Source organism: Pristis pectinata, chromosome 4, assembly GCF_009764475.1.
Source record: "Pristis pectinata isolate sPriPec2 chromosome 4, sPriPec2.1.pri, whole genome shotgun sequence".
In the NCBI taxonomy this organism is placed as follows: Eukaryota; Metazoa; Chordata; class Chondrichthyes; order Rhinopristiformes; family Pristidae; genus Pristis; species Pristis pectinata.
Genome location: NC_067408.1, coordinates 78674414 through 78696175, shown reverse-complemented (window position 1 = coordinate 78696175; position 21762 = coordinate 78674414). Strand labels below are relative to the sequence as shown.

The window sequence follows — 21762 nt, the reverse complement described above, 5'->3', positions numbered from 1 at the left end:
AAACGAGCAGACGGACACTGGGTGCCTGTGTGGCGTGCCGCTGATGTAAATTCTCTTTCGGTGATACTGTTTGGCCTCCGACCTTGAAAATCTAAAATCGTTTACTGAACTCAAAGAATTTGTGCATGTGGTTAAATCTTGCAGCTGGGCACAGGGGATCTTATTTATGAGGGGAACTATTTATGTCAAGTAATGGCTGTTTATGGTTCGATGAATACTCAAAGTTCTGGCTTTATGAGCAGATAAGGTAAGAACAAGTTATTTCTGCATGCAGCTATTAAGATCGTGCCAGGTTTCACATTTAGAACATTCCAGGTTTCAAAGCGAATCGCTGTGTGTTGGCGTCAGAAGCGACCGAGTCGAAATGACGAGGGACGGGTGCGATTGGAGGGCGTTTCATGAGGGGAGGGGGGTGTAGTGTAGCGAGGACAAAGCCTGTAAATTTTTCCTGTCGGTTGGTGAAATGTGTGCGGGGAGCGGCCAAGGAAGAGAGAGGCATCGTCTGAGGTACTCCTGACATCTCCCTTTGCTGGAGAGAGGCAGATGAGAGCGGCTCGCGTTACGCCCGCCTCCAGCGTGAGAGCACGGAGGAGGTCCCGGCCCTGAGGCGGTGAAACGGATGCAAGGAAGGTCGCCCCTTGCCGAACGCTGGTCTCACGGTCGCTGCGGAGAAGCTGCATCAAGCTAATTGACACCAAGGTAAACGATGGAAGAACTGTTGTCTGTGAGTCAGGAGCGATAAACATTTGGAATGACGCAACTGGCGTCATATTCAGTGTTATGGACTGTGCGTGGTGCTCCGTTAACAGCGTGGCTTCAACCAGACCGCCTCTTTGTTCTGAAACGCACCTGCAGGTCGCGACCATGGGTCGGATTGGGAGGGTGGTGGTGGTGGTGGTGGTGGTGGTGGTGGTGGTGGTGGTGGGGGGGTGGGCAAGTGTCGCGCCTTTAACGTATGCTGCAGAAGCGGCAGGTATGTCTGGACATTTGCAGCTCGGATTGATGGCCGGAAAACGCGTAAACCATAGGGGAACGCGGTCCGGAGCGGTCTAGCTGTAATCGCAGGGGCGGGGGAGAGAGAAATGAGACCCGGACACGTTCAATTTCAGACCAAGTAATGGAGAAATAACACGCTCAAAGAAAGAACGGGGGGTGAGAAGCACGAGAGCTACCGGTTCGGGAATCACTGGATTACGATGAAAACAGGTGGCAGTATTTTTTTTATATATAAATAAGGCAGGAAAAGCTCGACTCGGACCTTCGGTGTTCGGAGAGGCGGCGGAGTCCGCGTCCTCGCATTGAAAGCGAGAGGCAGGCTCGGCTGGACGGGGAAGCAGCAGCGGCGGGGTAAGGAGGTGAACAGCCTCCCGTGGTCTGAGGTGTCATTAGTAAATCGAAGGAAGTGACTGATTTGACGAAAGATGAGGATTTGCAAAACAGTCTGATTGCACAGTCTGTCGAGAAGGACCCCTTTCGTCCTATGAGCTGCAAATCAAATATTGACCTGGCAAACCGTTCACCCTCAAAGTACATTATAAATGTGCATTGTAATCAACGTACAGATTTAGAATTATGGTAGACGTGAAGGATATATTTTTTGGAGGCTTATTCCATTTGGTGTTCTACGTGAATATCCGAATTTATGTACATCTGCTCCTTTTCGCTTATCCTGTTTGCACTGTTCGCGTTGGCAGCGGAGTAGCCGGTTCGTAGTGTATGCAATAAGTGTGATTGGCAACTTGACGAAAGCGACGGGTCAATGGTTCGCAGCGAATCGACGGCAGCCGGTGACCGTAACACGCCTCAGAAGTGGACGGGGTTTCGCGACGAACTCCACTGGAGGTCAGCAAAAAGTGTCGTTGCTTCTGTGACCATTTGTTCCAGTGCATTAGTGGCAGGGACCCTGTTGACCCCAGCCTTCCAATGCCGAATGATGAAATGGTTAAGATGTTGCTAATGGCCTGCCGGAATGGTGCAACAAAGGCGAGGGGTGAAGTTGGAGAGGTTCTGTATGGAATAACTCGCAACAAACAGCGGAACTTGGGGTTCATTGGATCGTTGAAGGGCAATGAATGTGCAGCGAGAGCTCAGAAATTGAAGCTAGCGTATGGTGTGAGAATAGATGACATTTGTGACTGTTCTGTGTGTAAGATGTGTGTGTGTGGGGGGAGGGGGGTGGTGAGAACCAAGCCAGAGATCAACATGAGGTATCTGAAGAGTGACTTAAACATATTGGTGCAGCTTTGGAGATGGGTCATTTTAGTTTTAGAAGTTTCTACCTGAAGCCAGTGATTGTTTTTTTTTGATGTCAGGGAATTGGCCTGCGATCAGGTTGAGCGGGACCTTGTATACTTAGCCATTCACGAAGATCTACGGTCCAGGCAGTTGGCACTTCCGACTTGACGTGAACTTGAAGGAATGTTGAACTTTACGAAAGCAGCATGTATTTCGAAAAAGCTACTGTCATGGTGATAATTTCTTTGAGTCCCTTGAAACATAGACATTCATGCAGTAGATATTGTGACAGTAGATGTCAAAAAAGGTTCTTGATGTGTCAGTCATAAAGCAGCTCACTGCTGAGGCTTCGGTCTTTGAACTTGTCTCGGCAGGTCAGCAAGATGAGGTGCAGAGTACAAAGTGTTGGAGATTCTGTGCAGGAGTACAGTGTTCTTCGGGAACCAGATAACGTGGTGGCATCTCTGTCGAGCCGGAAGATGCGGACGAGGTTATGAATGAATATCCGTCATCTGTATTCATCGTGGGGAAGGACGCCGATGTTGGAGAATTCATTCCAGTCGGGGTGGGGGGGGGGGGGGGGGGGGGGGGGGGGGGGGGGAGGGGGGGACGTGCGACATAACAAATTACGCAAAAGGAGATATCCGGTCTCTCTGAAGGCCGAAAGGTGAATAATCGCTGGGGATTCATGTATTGAGGGCTGAGGTGGGAGGTCAAGGAGGAGAGTGTCGGGGGTCCTGTCAGAAAGACGTGACCAGAGAAGAGGTGTCTGGTCACCGAAAGATATGGGAGTGTGTCGCTTTATATTCGAGCGTGACAGCAGGGATCAATGAGTCTATCACAGGTGAGCGCAAATCAGTGCGAAGAGCATTGTCGGAAAAGAAGTCGTGTGGGGCTGGATGACTGTGCACTTGGGAGGTAGGAATTGACTAATGATAGTCAGATCTGACATGTGAGGAATAGGATTTTCTCAGAGGGTAAGTCTACTATCGAAGGCGGTGCCCTTGACCTTCGCGGGAGACTCTGTTAAAGGCACGAGAGAGGAATGCTGGAGGGTCGTTCTAGGGATAGGACGTCCATGAGCAGAGATGTAGCACGGTGATCGGTGGTGACGTCTTTGCGGTGCAGAGGCGAATGTAGGAGGCAGGACTAATGAGCTTACAGTTGACCTGTGAGCAGGAGGTGCTGCTGTCAGTGACGGAGATTGTCTTTTGGTGCAGAACAACATTCGTTAGTTGTTCTCATGGGCAAAGCAATGGCAGACAGAAGTTCCCTTTATGAGTTAAAGATGACATATTTTGGGAAGAAAACTAATCGTGCTCGGATATGCACGATGAAAGTTATGAAGTGAGGAGGATGGGTATCGAAGCAGAGTCCTGGCAGGCAGCAGCAAAGGTGGTTAACGATGGGTATGCGGGAGGCGTCCCGTCCCGATGATCTGCCTAGTTCTACGTACCTGTACCTGGACCCTTTCCCTCCAACACCTCCCATCCACGTCACAACTACCAAAGATTCTCATCAATGTTAAAATTTAACCCGCATCTACCACTTCCGCTGGCAGCTCGTTTCACACTTGCACTGCCTGCAGGCCATTCATCCTTTCTTTCCCCCTCATAAGTTTCTCTACGTCTGTAAAGTCTCCCCTCATTCTCCTGCGCTCCAGGGAATAAAGTCCAAACCTGTTCGACCTTTGGCTATAACTCGGCTCCTCGAGTCCCGGCAACATCCACGTGAATTTTCTCTGCACTCTTTCAAGCTTATTGATATCGTTCCTGTAGGTAGGGGACCAGATCTGTATTTTTTCTAATTCTAGCCCTTTGCGCATCACCGACTTTAATATCTTTGGCCTCCGTGGCCGCGCCTCCGGTAGATACAACCGTAAGTTATAGGTCTTCCTCTCTCCACGTCATCGATTCTGTCTCTTCCTCCTCCTCTGACACGTACGTAAGAATCTACTTAAACGAACGGCTTTTGAACTAATCTGGCCCTGTACCGATGTACAAAGTGGCTCTCAGTGAAGGTGCTCTGGCACTTCCAGGAGCCTCGAAGTGTTGAGTAAGTAGAAGGTGGTACCGGTGGCCATGGGGGTGGAGAGAAGATGGTAAAGGCTTTAAAGGTTTAAGAGACCAGGAAGCAATTTAGATCAGTGAGTATATGGATGATGGAATAAGAGAATTTTTGTATATGTTGAGGAACAGATTTACTTTGAGAAACCACATACAATTCCAGTCGGATACACTACCGATTGCATCCTGATAAGATGGGATAGAATTCAGTGAAGTCGATAGGGTCACGACATCACGTCGACAGTTTAATTCGTTACGTAGATATTTTTACAATTTCTTGGCATAATAGTTTTTCGCATGAGAGTATTTTACATTATCTTAGCAAGGAGATGTGATAGTGGGGGATGTCACGTGCGCTCGTTGAAATGAGTATCGATGCAGGAATTATTATCGTGCAAGCGGAAACTTACTTAAAGCTCCCGATGATTCGGAAGTACTAATGTCCGACGATGTAAATAAACTGCTCGAGGCAGTGTTCAAACACGTTGGCACTGTTTTATTTTCTGCTTGTTCTTTTGGATGTGTCGGGGATCAAGTTAGGTAATGCCTTGACAGTGGGTGTAGGGAGCACATCATGAGGGCAGCTGGTACCGATCCATTGTGCAACAAGGGACATGTTAAATATTTGCTGCTCTATATTGCTTTGTGCAGTGCTATCGGCACTTAATTGGAGGCACACAACATTGGATAGCTTGGTAAAGCAGGTGGTAAACTACAAAGAAGTAGCAAGAAGTGAGAAGTCTTTTTGTAAAACTGAACTTGTGCTGGGTATGTGGAGGAGTGAGTGTCTGGATGTGCAGGAGATTTCAATTATAGCAGATGTCTGACAGCTTACACCATTGCACTAGGGGTTGGTGAGTGCTCATTGTCCCGATCAGCAACTCCTCTGCACTCCACAATGCTGGATGTCCCGTCCCATCCTGTCCCGTCCTGTCCGCACTGAACATGAAGCTCCAAGGGTTTCAACTACAGTCAAGTGACTGAAAATGTCTCTTCATTAGGACAGCAGAGACGTGCTTTGCATGACGATGGCAACACCTGCACTGATGCAACATGTAGGTAAGGAACTTTGATGTTTGTTGAAGTAGTGACGATGGGGAATAGTGAGTGAGGGGGAGGAGGACTCATCTCTGAATTGCTCACTCATTCACAGCTGTATGCACTCAACTAAACATTGTTTCTAAATGCATATGACACATTGAATACAAGATTCACAGTCCAATTCTCCAAAATGAAAATCAGTAATTGCATCTGATATTCATTCATCACCCATTTCTTTATGCCTACTTGTCCATTTAAAATATCTCTTCGAGTGAAGTCATTTCGACCTACACTTTCGTTTCTATGCAAAGTGATTCCAAACACATTGTCACACAACAGAGGTCAAAAAACTCCGGCACTGATACTGCACTGCGTCAGGACATCAGAGATCTGTCTGCGACTCGAACGAGCGAAACCCATTTTCTTTTACGATGCTTCTCACTGCCCTTCACCTTCGATTACGCTGTGTACAGTGCGACTCTGACTTGTACCACGTCCGTCCGATGGGCACCTTTTCTGAAATGACGTTCCTTTCAAAATATCAATTCCCAATGCACCGAGGCAGGGAAATAAGTTAATGTCAGGAACCCGAGTTTACGTCTTTCAAGTTCCCACTGGAAGTTGTAGGCTCACCTTCCAGATGTAGAATCTAACTTCTGTATCTGTCAGTAACGACTGTTTGTGCAAACCGCTCTCTGGCACCAATAGGTTCGCAGCACGTTTTAACTGAATCCTCTCGTCCTTCAGACCACCTCAAGCGTCACCTCGATTATCTCCAAGATGCCAATGACAGCACAATCCGTGAACTCACCGAAGCCGATGAAGAGATCTCCCGACTCAGAGGCGACATAGCTGAACTGAAAGTGAGACATGCGGAAGAGCTGCGATTGGTCAAGCAAGAGAGTGACTACTTCAAAAATAAGGTGCCGGGCTTGCAAAATTATTCCGATAATTAGTCTACCGTTTTATTTCAGGTATCGCGATAGAAATAACAGCTGTGTTTATAACCCACCCGTCGTAAAGTACCTACGTTTCTCCACTGTAAACTCAGTTCAAGTCAGTCGGCTCAAGCCGTTGAAGTCGAATCGCACGCTGACGGTTATCTGCTACTGCTCGATTTCCCTCCTGTCAGGCAGCTCGATCGATCACCGGATAAATTTTCTCCACGAGACTTGAGCTGCCGGCATATGCGATAGTTTCGACAGGTGAATACGTCGTGAATGAGAGATGTCCTCCTGGTTAATTGAACCACCTTTGCTTGATCGAGAACTCATTCCGGTCAGAAGATTACAGGAGAAGTATTCAAATCCTACTTACCGTTTCGATAGTTTGACCGACTCATTGATTTCCGACAATCCCGCTGCGAATTCAATATTTCTTAACTTTGATTTGTAAAGTTGCAGCAAAGACATCGGTACGTCGCTTGTGACGTGCATTTAAAATTCTGGAAGTTTTACAGAGACTTAAATTACCATTAACAGTGTCATTGCACGTCATGTGCAGTTTATACAGGTGAAACAATTTTACCCATATCACTAGCGCGCGATGAACAGTGATATTGCTTACATTTTGCAATGAAGTTTACGTTCCAAAGAAATTATGAGCTAGTCACATTCCGTGCAAACTCATCACTCAGCATCACGACCACAAAAGTATACCTTGCATTTCCACCTCGTACACGTCATAGACGTATACAGTACGTGCATGGCGAACGATTCCAGACAGCAACTGTGAGAGTCCTGGATATTCAGGAAGAGCAAATGCGTGACAGTATTCATGATAGAAAAGACAATATGATACACGTAAGCATGTCAAAAGATTACTATAAACTTGATCCAAAGCATCAATAACTGTCTTCTGATAGACAAAGACCAATAAATAAAAGCAGCCAATCTTTAGTGGTGATTAGTCCATCCAGAACATTACCCAGCAGCGTTTTCAGATTTCCCAGTCAGAAAAGTGATTATTCCCCCCCACCCCACATTAAAAATTACACCACATTTTGTTCATTCATTCTTTCGAAGACTGAGAAATCAATACAAACTTGATACAATTGATTCTCCCATTTCCTCTGTTTCTGATATTCACAGTTTAACAGACTGTGTTCTGCTGCATCCCAGAACACTGCGAAGGACGGTACAGCTGACTTGCTGGAACAGATCCAACGACTGAGGAATGAGTCCCGGAAGCTCAGAGAGATGAACCACAGACTCGATGAAGAAAACCGTCAACTTAAAGAAATCCTGTGGGATCTCAAACGACAGGACAAATGGTTCCCAAGGAAACAATTCCAAGGAAAGATTGTGAATGCGGAAATCGCGATAAAAGGTACGAGTTAAACATTGACCTGCTTCTGACTTCAAAGCTACCACGATCGACAAAACGAGAGGTCATAGCATTCGCGCGTTAACTGAGACACGTGAATTAGAAGCGAAGCTGATTTTCAGGATGTCACATCCCAGAACGTGTGGCAGTCAATTCTATAACGTGGCAAACACGACCTTCAATCGACAGAAATATTAATGACCAGATAAGCTTGAGTATTATTTGCCAAACGATAAATGTGTCCGTCGTGAGGAAAGTGATTCCCCTCGAAACCATGCACGATGCTGACAAGCGGCATCTCCGCGACGGTTCAGAAACATTACGCTCAGGCCGTCGAAGCGACGCTTCGAAAAGAAACCTTTTGCTCCGTAGCAAAGAGCATTCCCAGTTCATATTCCACGGACCAATAATTCCATTTTACCAAGACGGACGCTGCTAAACGCTGGGAGAGCGTCACGTACGTTCACCTTCGCGTCAAATCTCTGTGCGTTCCGGTGACACGAAAAGCAGATGAGCGAGCTTCAGCAAACCATTAAACGGAAAGGCTCGCGGCTCGATGTAAAAATATTCCAAGTTACCGTCGCGATACTGCATCTTCCTCGATTCTTGTCACCTTAATCGTTAATGCCGTTAATTTATTCACGACTCTGTGTGATGCTTTGCTTGTCACATTCACCGAACTGCCTGTCGAACCAGTTTCTTTCCTCTGAAAACACTCGACTTCAGAGACAGACAAGACGCCTCTCCCAAAAATGCGATCGGTCGAGGATAGTTCCACCTAGCTCACTTTCGGCAACTTGACAAACCGCAAAAATCCTGTCCTCTCAAATACGAGCTATCGACGGTACACTTTTAGATAATTTACTTCATTAATTATACTATTGAATGACAGAAATGGTACAAGTGATTTCTAAATCTCAACTCCTCCCATTGGTTTTCACTCATTGTCCATTTTACTTTTTACCCTTTTTCCTCCACTCTCCCAAAAGTGACTCAATTTCGTACAGTTCATTTTATTTCTTGCGACATAGAACAACTTTCACCCTCTCTGTTCCGTCTCGTTCCCTCCCAGTTACTTCCTTGGAGCTGTTCCGTCACATATCCGTCGACTGCTCCTCGAGTCTACCGCCTCGAACTTAGTGTGTGTGTAAATTGGCGGCCGGTCGACTTACCAACCGGTGCGTCTTTGGGAATTGGGAAATTGACCGTGTCACGGGGAGGATGTGTGAACTGCACACAGACACCTCCTGCGGCTCTTCAACATATCTGCCAAAGCCAATTTAAATTATTTGCCGACGAGATCTGAAGATATTTACCCTATTTTACCCCAACGTATCGAAAAGACACACACGTGCCACTGCTTTGCTTCCCGACGAGAAACTCGTCTGAACTCTCACCCATTTTTTAAATTCACCACCGCTGCACTTCGTCCACAGCCGGCAAGACTCATCTCGCCGGCAGGATCCCCTGGCAGCATTCGGACCTCACGTGACCCAATAGTCATCACTTTAAACACATCCAAATTCCTCGATTTTGTGTTTCTAGTCCCTCAATTTTCACAGGAGCGATAACCGACATACCAGATGTCGGTCAATTCAAAGACTTCAGAAGTCAAAGTTTGACGTGAATACTTCTCGTGCACCTTTGAAGCGTCGTTCCCAGAAAGTCTACCTTACCGGCCCTACGTTTCGGTTTCCTTCTGCGTCGCTCGTCTGTGAACGTTCGTGAACGTGAATCCATCCCGGGCTTTCCTGTTGCAAATCGACGTGATTATCGCTTTTAATACGTCAAACTGATGTGAACACACTGGTTTCACATGCGCCAATCTACGTTTACAGACGTGATCCTTTTTTTATTTTGTGTTTCTGTGGCTAGGCGACAGGACAATTTCAGGAACAAAGGCGCAAAGGTGTGCAAGAGAAAGCGAGACCATGTTACAGAAAATGTCTTCTCTACCAGCCCGCTTACACTGCATCTCCCCATCTTCACAAATCGGGTAAGGGCACAGAGTACTCGCGGTAACCGTATCTTGCTACTTCCCAGTGATTACTTTGATTCTCTCTTGAATATTAACATGACGAGGTCGACATTGGCCGGACCCAAAACCGCCAACTGCGATACGCAGCTACGATCGGAGCACGATAGCGTCGGCACCACAGCTTAGATTATCCACCTGCGTCGTCTTCCCAGACGGACTGTTGCGGGACCACGAACGTACTGAATTACAACGAGTCAAACTTGAGTGCTTGATATCGTCTGCTGATAGAAGTGACTGACTGTGTCCATTTGTTTTCCAAACTCCACAGCTTTGAATATTTCGACATCGAAGACGGAATTGGTCCATTCGAATCGGATGCGAATAGAATGACTTTCGATCAGCGGCTCAGATCCCACGACGGTAAATGAAACGTTGCTCCACGTCCCTCGCGCCGTCTGTAAAATTGATAAAACCAGACGATACACTGTTACGCATGATCAACTTGGACGTAAGCCTTCTTTACCTACTTACTGCAGAAGTAAGTAGTTTTATGAACATTCGTACGGAAGTTATGATTTGATCTTCCGCAGACTCGAAGCTGAAAAGCTTAACGTTTACAAACTAGCCGCGATGTCCCAGTGATCGCATGCAGGATTTCACTTTCAGCAGCATAACTCTGAAGCGGTTGCGTCTCGGGATTTAGAGATTTGTACAGTCAGGTTGAGTTCAAGTGAGCTTTACCTGAACTGCATTCATGGCCTGAGTTACTTTGAGCAAAGGGTTACCTTCACGCGGCACCTTTCGCATCCCTCTCTGGTGCATCCGGCAAATGAAGTACTCTTGAAATTTGGTCACTATTGCATTATTTCCAATAACAGGCAAATTGCACAGACCAAGCTTGCAAAAACAAAATGGCTTAAAAAGCTCCAGGTAATCTGTTTTATCGATATTATATGTAGATAGCTACCAATCTGAGCATGAATCTATTGCTCATCAAATATTCTTCATGACAGTTATCATTTACAGATGCCCTTAATTAACATCTCATCCAACAAAAAAAAAATGTACAATCAAACGCTTCACTGAGTACTGTGAAAACAAAGTTAACTCAAAATTCAAATCATAATGTGTTATTCCAGTTGGCAGGAGTTCAAGAAATACAATATAATATCATGTACTGTCCTCAACAAAAAAAAATCACCATTACCCTGGTGCCCATTAGATTCCCCCCATCCCCTGACAAATTAACATTTTCACCCTGTCAAACTAAATGGGAGATGATAACCTTCATGTTATTTGCAAGCCGATTTGATGCATTTTCCCAAGGGATTGTACAAATCTCTGCCTCGACCCCAGCGCGGCAATTGCAGACGTTCCAAATCCACGTTTTCTCATTATAAACCTTAAACCCATTAAATAGGCAAAAACTATTTTTCATTCTCTTGTCGAAAGGACTACGTCAGATTGGGTGTCACGAATATTCCAAAGCCAATTCTCAGAGTGCTATTGGTCTTTCCTCCCGCAGACGAACACGCAGAAAGATCCGCCGGTAGTCGTTCTTCGGCTTCGATCGACAGCGACGACACGGAGGCTCTACTTGCGTCATGCAACGACGTGACCGACGGTCAGCTCGTGAATTCAAACGTTCCTCGTAATGCAGGTAATTCCGACGATAACTTTCGCCGAAAACCAAACTCAACAAATGCACTTTCAGTTCCGACAAAGCTCGTTAACTGCATTTGTCCCTCCGTGCACTGCTCGACGTCCTGAATGCTGCCTGTATTTTCTCTTAAATATTTTGAGAATCTGCAATTATTTAGATTTTCATCCACCGTACTCGAATTTGTGGCGAAGAATCGATTTCACATTTGTTCCTCCCGAGAAAGATAAGTTCAATCATTCAAATCAACAGAAAAAGATGCTCGCGAAAAAGATGACCGTAATCCTCCTCCTCCTCTGCGACAAAGGTCCGACCGACTCATTATTATAGCAGGCCAGAACTCCAAGATGTGGACTGTGTAAACCCAGATATTTTGGACAAATGAAAGATTTACTTGCTCATCCTGCGAAAAAAAAACTTTGCCAGTCTCAACTGCGGAGCGCTGCGGATGCTCACTTTCCAAGTGCAGAAACTGCAGATGCTAAAAATGTGAATCAAAAACATAAAAAGCTGAAAACAACTGAATTGGCCTCTCTCGTGAATTGAGACGTACAAGGGTTAAGTGAGAAAGAGCACGAAACGTACGATCAGCCACGATAGTAACTGACGATAAAACGGGCTCAACGGCTGGCCTGCCCTACTTCTCTTCCGTTTCGCAGTGCTCAGGTGGTCAAAACCGAGGCTCAGTTAGTGGCCCTGACAGAGATGGGCCATTTGGCAATGCAGTGCATGTACCCTACCCTCGGCTCCCTTTACCTACGACGAGGCTGGGGACGAATCTTTGTCATCTCTCGCGAGTGCCATTGAGTTTTTGTCATCTCTGACATTCACGGATATTTAAAAACTACTAGAACCGAACAAATTAAAATACATACCGAAGAGACAAGACAAAAATACTGCCACAAATACGAGCAAGATTGGGCCCCACCACTGGGCTCCGTGTGGACTCCAGTGGCAAAGTTGAAGCTTTTTACCCTGGAGCCATAGAACCATAGGAAACTACAGCACAGAAAACAGGCCATTTGGCCCTTCTAGTCTGTGCCGAAACATTATTCTGCTAGTCCCATTTAAATGCCCCCAGCCCTCTCTCATCCATGTATCTATCCAATTTACTCTTAAGAGTTAAGAGCGAGCCCGCATTTACCACGTCAGATGGCAGCCCGTTCCACACTCCCACCACTCTGAGTGAAGAAGTTCCCTCTAATGTTCCCCCTAAACCTTTCCCCTTTCACCCTAAAGCCATGTCCTCTCGTACTTATCTCTCCTAATCTAGGTGGAAAGAGCCTACTTGCATTAACTCTGTCTATGCCCCTCATCATTTTGTAAACCTCTATCATATCTCCCCTCATTCTTCTCCGCTCCAAGGAATAAAGTCCTAATGTGCTCAATCTTTCCCTGTAACTCAACTCCGGAAGACCCGGCAACATTCTTGTAAATCTCCTCTGTGCTCTTTCAATCTTGCTGACATCCTTCCTGTAGTTCGGCGACCAGAACTGCACACAATATTCTAAATTTGGTCTCACCGATGACTTATACGACCTCACCGAAACATTCCAACTCCTATACTCAATACTTTGATTTATAAATGCCAGGATGCCAAAAACCTTTTTTACAACCCTGTCTACCTGTGACTCTACTTTCAAGGAATTATGTATCTGAACTCCCAGATCCCTTTGTTCCTCCGCACTCCTCAGTGTCCTACCCTTTACTGTGTATGTCCTCCCTTGATTTGTCCTTCCAAAATGCAACACCTCGCACTTGTCTGCATTAAATTCCATCTGCCATTTTCTGGACCATTTTTCCATTTGGTCCAGGTCCCTCTGCGAGCTTTAAAAGCCTTGCTCGCTGTCCACTACGCCTCCGATCTTAGTGTCATCCGCAAACTTACTGATCCAATTTACCACATTATCTTCTAGATCGTTGATATATACAACAAACAGCAATGGCCCCAACACAGATCCCTGAGGCACACCGCTAGTCATAGGCCTCCAATCTGAGAAACAACCATCCACGACCACTCTGTCTTCTCCCACTCAGCCAATTTCGAATCCAGTTTACGACCTTACCGTGGATACCCATTGACTGAACCTTCTCCCATGTGGGACCTTGTCAAAGGCCTTACTAAAGTCCATGTAGACAACATCCACAGCCTTACCTTCATCTACTTTCTTAGTGACCTCCTCCAAAAACTCCACAAGATTCGTTAAACACGATCTACCGCACACAAAGTCATGCTGACTATCCTTAATTGACCCTTGGCTGTCCGAATAGTTATATGTCCTATCTCTCAGAACACCTTCCAGTAATTTACCCACTACTGATGTCAGGCTCACTGGCCTGTAATTACCTGGTTTACTCTTCAAGCTTTTCTTAAACAATGGAACAACATGAGCTATCCTCCAGTCCTCTGGCACCGCACCCGTGGCTGAGGACATTTTAAGTATATCTGCCAGGGCCCCTGCAATTTCTACACTAGTCTCTCTCAAGGTCCGAGGAAATATCTTGTCAGGCCCTGGGGATTTATCTACCTTTATTCGCTGTAACGCATCGAGTACCTCCTTTTTAATCTCTATATGTTCCATGACACTAGTGCTTGTTTCCCTTCCTTCCATATCCACGTTGCCAGTTTCCTGAGTAAATACTGATGCAAAAAAACTGTTTAAGACCTCCCCCGTCTCCTGAGGCTCCACGCATAGACGACCCCTGATCTTCTAGGGGACTAATTCTGTCTCTTACTATCCTTTTGCTCTTAATATACCTGTAGAAACTCTTTGGGTTTACCTTCACATTATCTGTCAAAGCAGCCTCCTATCTTCTTTTTGCCTTCCTGATTTCCTTTTTTAGTATTTTCTTACATTTCCTATACTCTTCGAGTACCTCATCCGTTCCTTGTCGCCTATACCTGCTATACACTTCTCTCTTTTTCTTAACCAGCTCGACAATAACCCTTGAAAACCAAGGTTCCCTATGGTTGTTACCTTTGCCTTTAATCCTGACGGGAACATACAAACTCTGCACTCTCAATATTTCATCTTTGAAGGCTTTCCATTTACTGAACACATCCTTGCCAGAAAATAACTTATCCTAATTCACCCTACCTAGATCCTTTCTCATTTCCACAAAATTGGCCTTTCTCCAATTTAGAACCTCCACTCGAGGACCAGACCTATCCTTATCCGTAATTATCTTGAAACTAATTGCATTATGGTCACTGGACCCAAATTGCTCATCTACACATATTTCTGTCACCTGACCTGCCGGGTTCCCTAATAGAAGATCAAGTATTGCATTCTCTTTCGTTGGTACCTCTATATATTGATTTAGAAAACTTTCCTGAACACATTTGACAAATTCCAAGCCGTCCAACCCTTTCGCAGTGTGGGAGTCCCAGTCAATACGTGGAAAGTTAAAATCCCCTACTATTACAACTTCCTGTTTCTTATGTCAGTCTGCTTCCTCCCTACAGATCTGTTCCTCTGATTCTCTCTGACTATTGCGCGGTCTATAATACAACCCTATTAGTGTGGCCACACCTTGCCTGTTCCTCGGCTCCACCCATATGGCCTCTGTAGACGAGCCCTCCGGGTTGTCCTGTCTACGCACAGCCGTGATCTGTTCCGTGACCGGTAATGCCACTCCTCCCCCTCTCATCCCTCCCCCTCTATCACGTCTGAAACAACGGAACCCCGGAACATTAAGCTGCCAGTCCTGCCCCTCCTTCAACCATGTCTCACTAATAGCAATAACATCGTAATCCCATGTGCCAATCCACGCCCTAAGCTCATCCGCCTTACCTACAATACTCCTTGCATTGAAATAGATGCACCTGAGAACATTACTATCGTGTACAAACCTTTGATTTCTGTCCATACCCGCAGACTTCGCATGATCATTTTCCTCCTCACTTTCTTCTCTAACACTCTGGTTCCCCTCCCCCTGCAAATCTAGTTTAAACCTGCTGGAGCAGCACTGGCAAACCTACCTGCTAGTACGTTAGTCCCCTTCCAGTTCAGGTGTAAACCGTCCCTTCGGAACAGATCCCACCTTCCCTGGAACAAAGCCCAATTATCCAGAAACCCTGAAGCCCTCCCTCCTGCACCAACTCTTTAGCCACGTATTTAGCTGCATGATCCTCCTACTTCTAGCCTTGCTAGCACGTGGCACTGGTAGCAATCCTGAGATTGCAACCTTGGAGGTCCTGTTCTTTAACTTTGCACCTAATTCCCTAAACTCTCTTTGCATGACCTCCTCTTTCTTCCTTTCCACGTCATTGGTCCCAATGTGGACCACGACATCTGCCTGCTCACCCTCCCTCCTGAGAATATCGAGAACTCGATCTGAGATATCGCGGACCCTGGCACCAGGGAGGCAACAGACCATCCGGGATTCTCGATCTCTCCCACAGAATCTCCTATCTGTCCCCCTAACTATTGAATCCCCTATCACTACTGCTCTCCTCTTTACTCTCCCTCCTGTCTGAGATGAGGGTCCCGCCTCGGTGCCAGAGACTCGACCGCTACAACTTGTCCCTGGTAGGTCGTCCCCACCAGCAGTATCCAGAACGGTATACTTATTGTTGATGGGAACGGCCACAGGAGTGCACTGCTTCTTCTGTCTTATCCCCTTCCCTTTTCTGACAGTCACCCAGCTACCTGCCTCCTGACTTTTAGGTGTAACTATCTCCCTGAAACTCCCATCTACGTCTGCCTCTACCTCCCGAATGATCCGAAGTTTATCGAGCTCCAGCTCCAGTTCCCTAACACGGTTTGCCAGGAGCTGCAGCTGCATGCACCTTTTTACAGGTGTAGTCATCAGGGACAAGCGTGCTGTCTCTGACTTCCCGCATACAGCATTTGGAGCATGCGACTGCCCTAGCTGCTGCCTTCATTACCCAATCCGACTTTAATTAACTTGAAGGAATTTACCGGCCTTACCTCTCAGGGTGCTAGCTCTTCCTCAGCCTCTGCTTGCCGAAGCCTCTTGAGCCAAAGCCTCAAGGCTTCACTCCTACCCTGAGCCACTCACACACTGGCCGCTCCTCTTAGTTACCCCTCTTGATATTTGTCCCTTTCAATTACCTCAAGTACTCACTCTCACTAATCAACCAATAAGCACGACTTTTAAATACTCAGCCCCTACCTGTTAGGTTCCCGCTCCTCCAACCGCTCCCGGGCTGATCATGGAAAGGAAAAAGCCCACGCTAAACACAACTTTTAAATACTCAGCCCCCACCTGTTAGGGACCCGCTCCTCTAGTCGCTCCCGGGCTGATCCCGAAAAGGATCTTGCAACGTGCAGCAGAACAGTCACCCCCCTCACGTTGATTTCCACTAAACAATGTGCAACGACAGACGCGACTTTACCGAAACAGGATGACAATCGACACCGAGAAACTAATAATTTTTTTTTATCCTCTCTTCCTATCACAAGATCACAAGACAAGGGAGCAGAAGTAGGCCATTCGGCCCATCGAGTCTGCTCCAAAGAAAAGGGAAAAAAGAAAAAGAAATGACAAATTGGGGGGGGGGGCGCAAAAAGAAGAACACACTATTCTAACCCCAATTTCCGGCCTTATCCCCATATCCCTTGATATCCCGACAATTTAGATATCTATCTATCTCTTCCTTAAATGTCTCCAATGATCTGGCCTCCACTGCTGTACCTGGCAAGGAATTCCACAAATTCACCACCCTCTGGCTAAAGAAATTTCTCCTCATCTCTGTCTTAAACCTGTACCCTCTACTTCTAAGATGGTGCCCTCTGGTCCTGGACTCACCCACCAAGGGAAACGGCCTGGCCACATCTACTCTGTCTAGTCCTTTCGACATTTTAAATGTCTCCATGTGGTCCCCTCTCGTTCTTCTGTACTCCAGTGAGTACGGTCCAAGAGCCGACAAACGCTCGTCATACGTAAGCCCTTTCCTTCCTGGAATCATCCTCCTAAGTCTCCTCTGGACCCTCTCCGACATCGGCACATCCTTCCTGAGATATGGGGCCCAAAACTGTGCACGGTATTCCAAATGAGGCCTCCCTAGTGCCCCCATAGAGCCTCATCGACACTTCCTTACTTTTGTACGCTATACCTCTCGAAATGAATGCCAACGTAGCATTCGCTTTCTTTACCGCCAATCCGACCTGGTGGTTAACCTTTACGGTATCCTGCACGAGTACCCCCGAGTCCCTTTGTACTTCTGTACTTTGAATTTTCTCTCCTTCTAGATAATAATCTGCCTGTTTATTTCTGTTTCCAAAGTGTACAACTGCACATTTCTCGACATCGGATCTCATCTGCCATTTCCTTGCCCATTCTCCTAAACTATCTAGGTCTCTCTGCAACCCTCCTGTCTCCTCGATACTCTCTACTCCTCCACCTATCTTGGTGTCGTCCGCAAACTTAGCCACAAAACCGTTTACTCCGTCGTCCGGATCGTTAATGCGCGAGGTAAGAAGAAGCGGCCCCGACACCGACCCCTGCGGAACGCCACTGGTAACCGGTAGCCGACCAGAACGGGATCCTTTTATTCCCACCCTTTGCTTCCTGCTGACCGGCCAATACTCCACCCATTCTGTTATCCTACCCGTAATTCCACAAGCTCTCATTTTATTAATCAGTCTCTTATGCGGCACCTTGTCGAAGGCCGTTTGAAAGTCTAAATTGCTCTCACCCGTCTTCCAGGTAGTCTGTTGGATCTGGATGAGTTGAGTGAAGATGACACGTCACTTGTGAACAATAATAATCCTCGACAACAGTTCCAACATGCACATTGCTTCAGTTCAAATCTCTGTAAACCAATAACTTCACCTTCTGGTTTTAGTGGCGGCAGCAGCGGCGGCTGCCTCAACAGACGAAAAACATCAAGGTTAGTAAGGAAACGGTCTTACACGATTGATTTTGTGGAACTGTTTGCGCGCACTTCAGCAGGACGACCTTCCATCGGGCAACTTTTTTTAAAATTTCAGTGCGATCAGGTTCAGGTGGGTCTGAGGGACGTGCAGTGCCTCCTGACCAGTTATTCACCCAGACGAACTGAACGTGACCGAACATTGTCACTCAAAGTTCCCGGCGAGAAAACCAATTAATCAAGAAACTACTGGATCCAGAGATTATAATTGGCAACACGCAAATGTGACTCCGGGTGTTATGTGGTCGGCACCTCACGCTCAAAATGTAAAACTGCACGGCATACTAAAGTTCGTATTTATATGACACCCTTTCATCAAACCTGCAAAGCTTCAATTACCGGTAAATTAACGTCTCCCAGTTCTGCCAAACCACTTCCGTTTGAAGTCCCGTAACCTCAAGTTGTTTTCGTCCCAAATCTGTTTCAAGCTGTGGTGCATGATAAAAGCTGCGACGGTGTTGTTCCGCTTCGTCCTACTGCGGGACGAGTTTTGTTGCGCCTGAACTTCAAACAGCCTATTTAAGGTCCGGTTTATTGTCCGATTATTTAATCTAATTAAGGTTGATCGGTTCGCTTAGGTTTGATTTGGTTTACGTTGCAAATGATTTTTCAGCTGGTCAATCTCCTCTGAAAATAGTTGCAGCCCGACAACACTTTTTGCTGCCCTTCGAATCGGTTTAAACATTCTTCGAGATTTTGCATTATTACAACGAGAACAACAGTGCTCAACAGAAAGGCGTTTCTTCCATTAAAAGTTAACTATCTCGCCTTTTTTTTTCCCTTTAACGATATGCCCACTCCCAAAATAGATGAATTCACGCGTAACTAATCCTGAATAAAAATCATTCAAGCACAGATTCCCAAATCAGAAATTCCCTGTCAATGGAAAAAAAAATCAATCACTTGGCCTAAGGAAGGACTTTTTCCAGGAGCTGAAAAATGGTAGATTCTGCTCAGCAACCTGGATCAAATGTAAAACAAATGAAATATTTGAAACGAGTATATACCCAGCGGCTAAAATAAATGTACACTGCACTCAACTGAACTTCCATATCCCTTGGTGTATTCTAAAGGGAAAAGCAGTGTGAAACAGATAATTAACCATTAACACTTAAGGTAGCAGATCAACCGTGTGATGCATATAAAATATTAACTGGTGCTGAAAATATCCACACACACCTACTTTTAGCTTTGGGTTGCTTAGGTTGATCGAGGAGAAATGCTAGGAGCAGAGTCTTAGTTGGCAGGACAAAGGTATGTTTTCAAATCGTAAAGACATAAACAAACACAAGAGTCGATCGTTTTACTCCATGTCCCTGCTTTGCCGATAAGACAGTTTGATCCTTCACTTGAGCACCGCCTCCCTGCGGTTACTCCTTTATCCACTGATCTCCTTGATATTGAACAATTTTTCAGCTTTTGTCTTGAATGCGCTCGGTGACCAAGACACCACCATTCCCTTGAATAGTGAATTCCAAAAATTCACCACCGTCGAAGAAATTTCAGTCGGAAGTGACTGAACCCTCATTTTGAGTCATAAGACCCCGATAGCGCAAACATCCGTCTCCACGTCCGTACTGCCAAGCCCAATCAGAATTGCATGCGTTTCCAGTACTTCACGTCTCCCTCTCGACTCAGAAATGCACACCTCTGCTTCATCTCTCTTTCCACGAACCTGCCGTCCCAGGAACCGATCTAGTAAACCTTTGCTGCACCATCTCAATGACTAGTACGGCCTTCTTTATTTGAGGAAATCGCACTATTACGCCAGGTGCGGCATCACCAGGCCTCTACGCGATTGTAACCAGATGTCCATTGCACACAAATCCTCTTGCACTTACGGCCAACTTACTGTTTTGCCTTCGTAACTGCCTGTTGACCCTGTCCCGTGAACTGTGGACGAGAACAGCCGGCTCTCCCCGAACAGTAACACGCTTCGGTTCGTCATCATTTAAAGTACACTCTGCCTTTCAACTGGAGCGGACGACGTAATTTGTTTCCGCGGTACGTTCCATCTGCCGTTGCTCCTCCATTCACTTGACCTGTTGAAATTCCCCTTGAAGGCTCGTTTCATCTATCTCACAGACCACATCACCTTACTGTGTATCTGCAGCAAATGTACACGTTTAACACTTGATCCGATTCAAATCCTTGCTGTGTTGTGAATAATTGGGGTCCTGGTATGTTTTCTGCACTTAAACCGGACGGTATATAGCTTAGACAGACACGTGAATGATAGAGAAATGGGGGGGCTACGTGGGAAGGGTTAGATAGATCTTAGAGCAGGATAAAATGCTGGCATGACATTGTGCTGTAATCTTCCATAAATAAGAGCATCTTCGACGATCTCTCGCGTGTCACCTTCTGAAAGTACCGAGGTAATCTATTGTATAACTTACGACCTCCAAAAATTCCAAAACATTTGTCAGACATCACTGCCCTTCCGTAAATGTACAATGACACTGCCCGATCCAAGTATTATTTTGCAAGTGCCCAATTCCAAATTTACTGTCGAGTGCTTGAATTCCCACACTCAACCCTCTCCTGCTGCAACTTCAGCGAGTGCAAAACGCCGAGAGCACGACTGAAATAGTTTCAAGATGAAGGCAGAAATAATATTTATTTTCATAAACGAACAGGTCATCGGTTGACAACGCCGCAGTGCCCCGACGTCCCTTTGCTCCCAGGAGCATTGCGGATCTGAAAATCGGGCATCTCGTCAAATTCTCTCGGCCCGCAGGAAAGATCGGCAAAGGAGTGGTCAGATACCTGGGCAACCTACCCGGCCGGCAGGAAGCATATCTGGGCGTAGAACTGGAAGGCGCCGAGGTTGGTCAGCATAATGGGACCTTCGAAGGAGTTCGTTATTTCATTTGGTAAGTTAAATATCTTGAGGTTCTGTGTGTTTCGTTGAAAACCTCGCTTTTCTGGAATGGAGACGTTAAAGAATTTAATAGCGGTCATTGTTTATACAAACCATTAAATGCTTACTGTAGTTAGGATCTGTTTCAGACACAACTCTGATTGAGGAAGGAAGGTTCTCACATAATCAACATCAACAATGGGCCACACGTCTAAAAATGATTTGCTGACTGAGATTCATACAAACAAATTAAGTCTACCACTTGTATCTGGCCAAGTTCGCATGCAGACACCGAAATGACTGAACCCTCCCTGCGCACGATGAGACAAGGCCGAGTCTCAGCAGCAACTGATTCTTAAGTAATTAGGCTCCCAAACTCTCAAATTAGTGAAATGTCTTTTAAAATTCCCTTTGGAACCACTGGCACAGCCAACTGGTTTCAGACTGATATTTTTACACTTCGCTTTATCTCAACGATTCACAGTAATATAGTTACAATTATGGTTACTGACTGGAATTAATATTCTGGACCTTACTACAGCAGAACATAGGACCAGATCTTCCCAACACCTGCCGTTACTTAGGTCTCCAACTGGCGTTTTAAATTAGAAGTCGCTCGATAGGCCATATGTAAAAGATCCAGCGATTTGCCGACCTCCTCTGTGCCACGTGTCTGGAGATCCCAAAGAGCTC

At 46.1% G+C, this 21762-nt stretch overlaps 1 protein-coding gene across 3 annotated transcripts in view; it reads left to right on the top strand.

Moving 5' to 3' along the window:
- The first annotated feature begins 483 nt into the window (after window positions 1-483).
- Window positions 484-21762, top strand: part of LOC127569571 (centrosome-associated protein 350-like) — a 30327-nt gene continuing 9048 nt past the window's right edge. Inside the window, exons 1-10 of one of the 3 annotated variants that reach the window (XM_052014332.1) lie at window positions 1153-1206; window positions 1695-1842; window positions 5303-5360; window positions 6090-6265; window positions 7433-7670; window positions 9543-9663; window positions 9974-10065; window positions 11171-11305; window positions 17981-18164; window positions 20846-21082. In XM_052014332.1, the coding sequence (XP_051870292.1) occupies window positions 5324-5360; window positions 6090-6265; window positions 7433-7670; window positions 9543-9663; window positions 9974-10065; window positions 11171-11305; window positions 17981-18164; window positions 20846-21082 (1220 nt within the window). In that variant the 5' untranslated portion in view covers window positions 1153-1206; window positions 1695-1842; window positions 5303-5323. Of the gene's footprint in view, window positions 700-1152; window positions 1207-1694; window positions 1843-5302; window positions 5361-6089; window positions 6266-7432; window positions 7671-9542; window positions 9664-9973; window positions 10066-11170; window positions 11306-17980; window positions 18165-20845; window positions 21083-21762 lie in introns of those variants that run through there. The other 2 variants (XM_052014333.1, XM_052014331.1) reach the window with 2 other exon arrangements.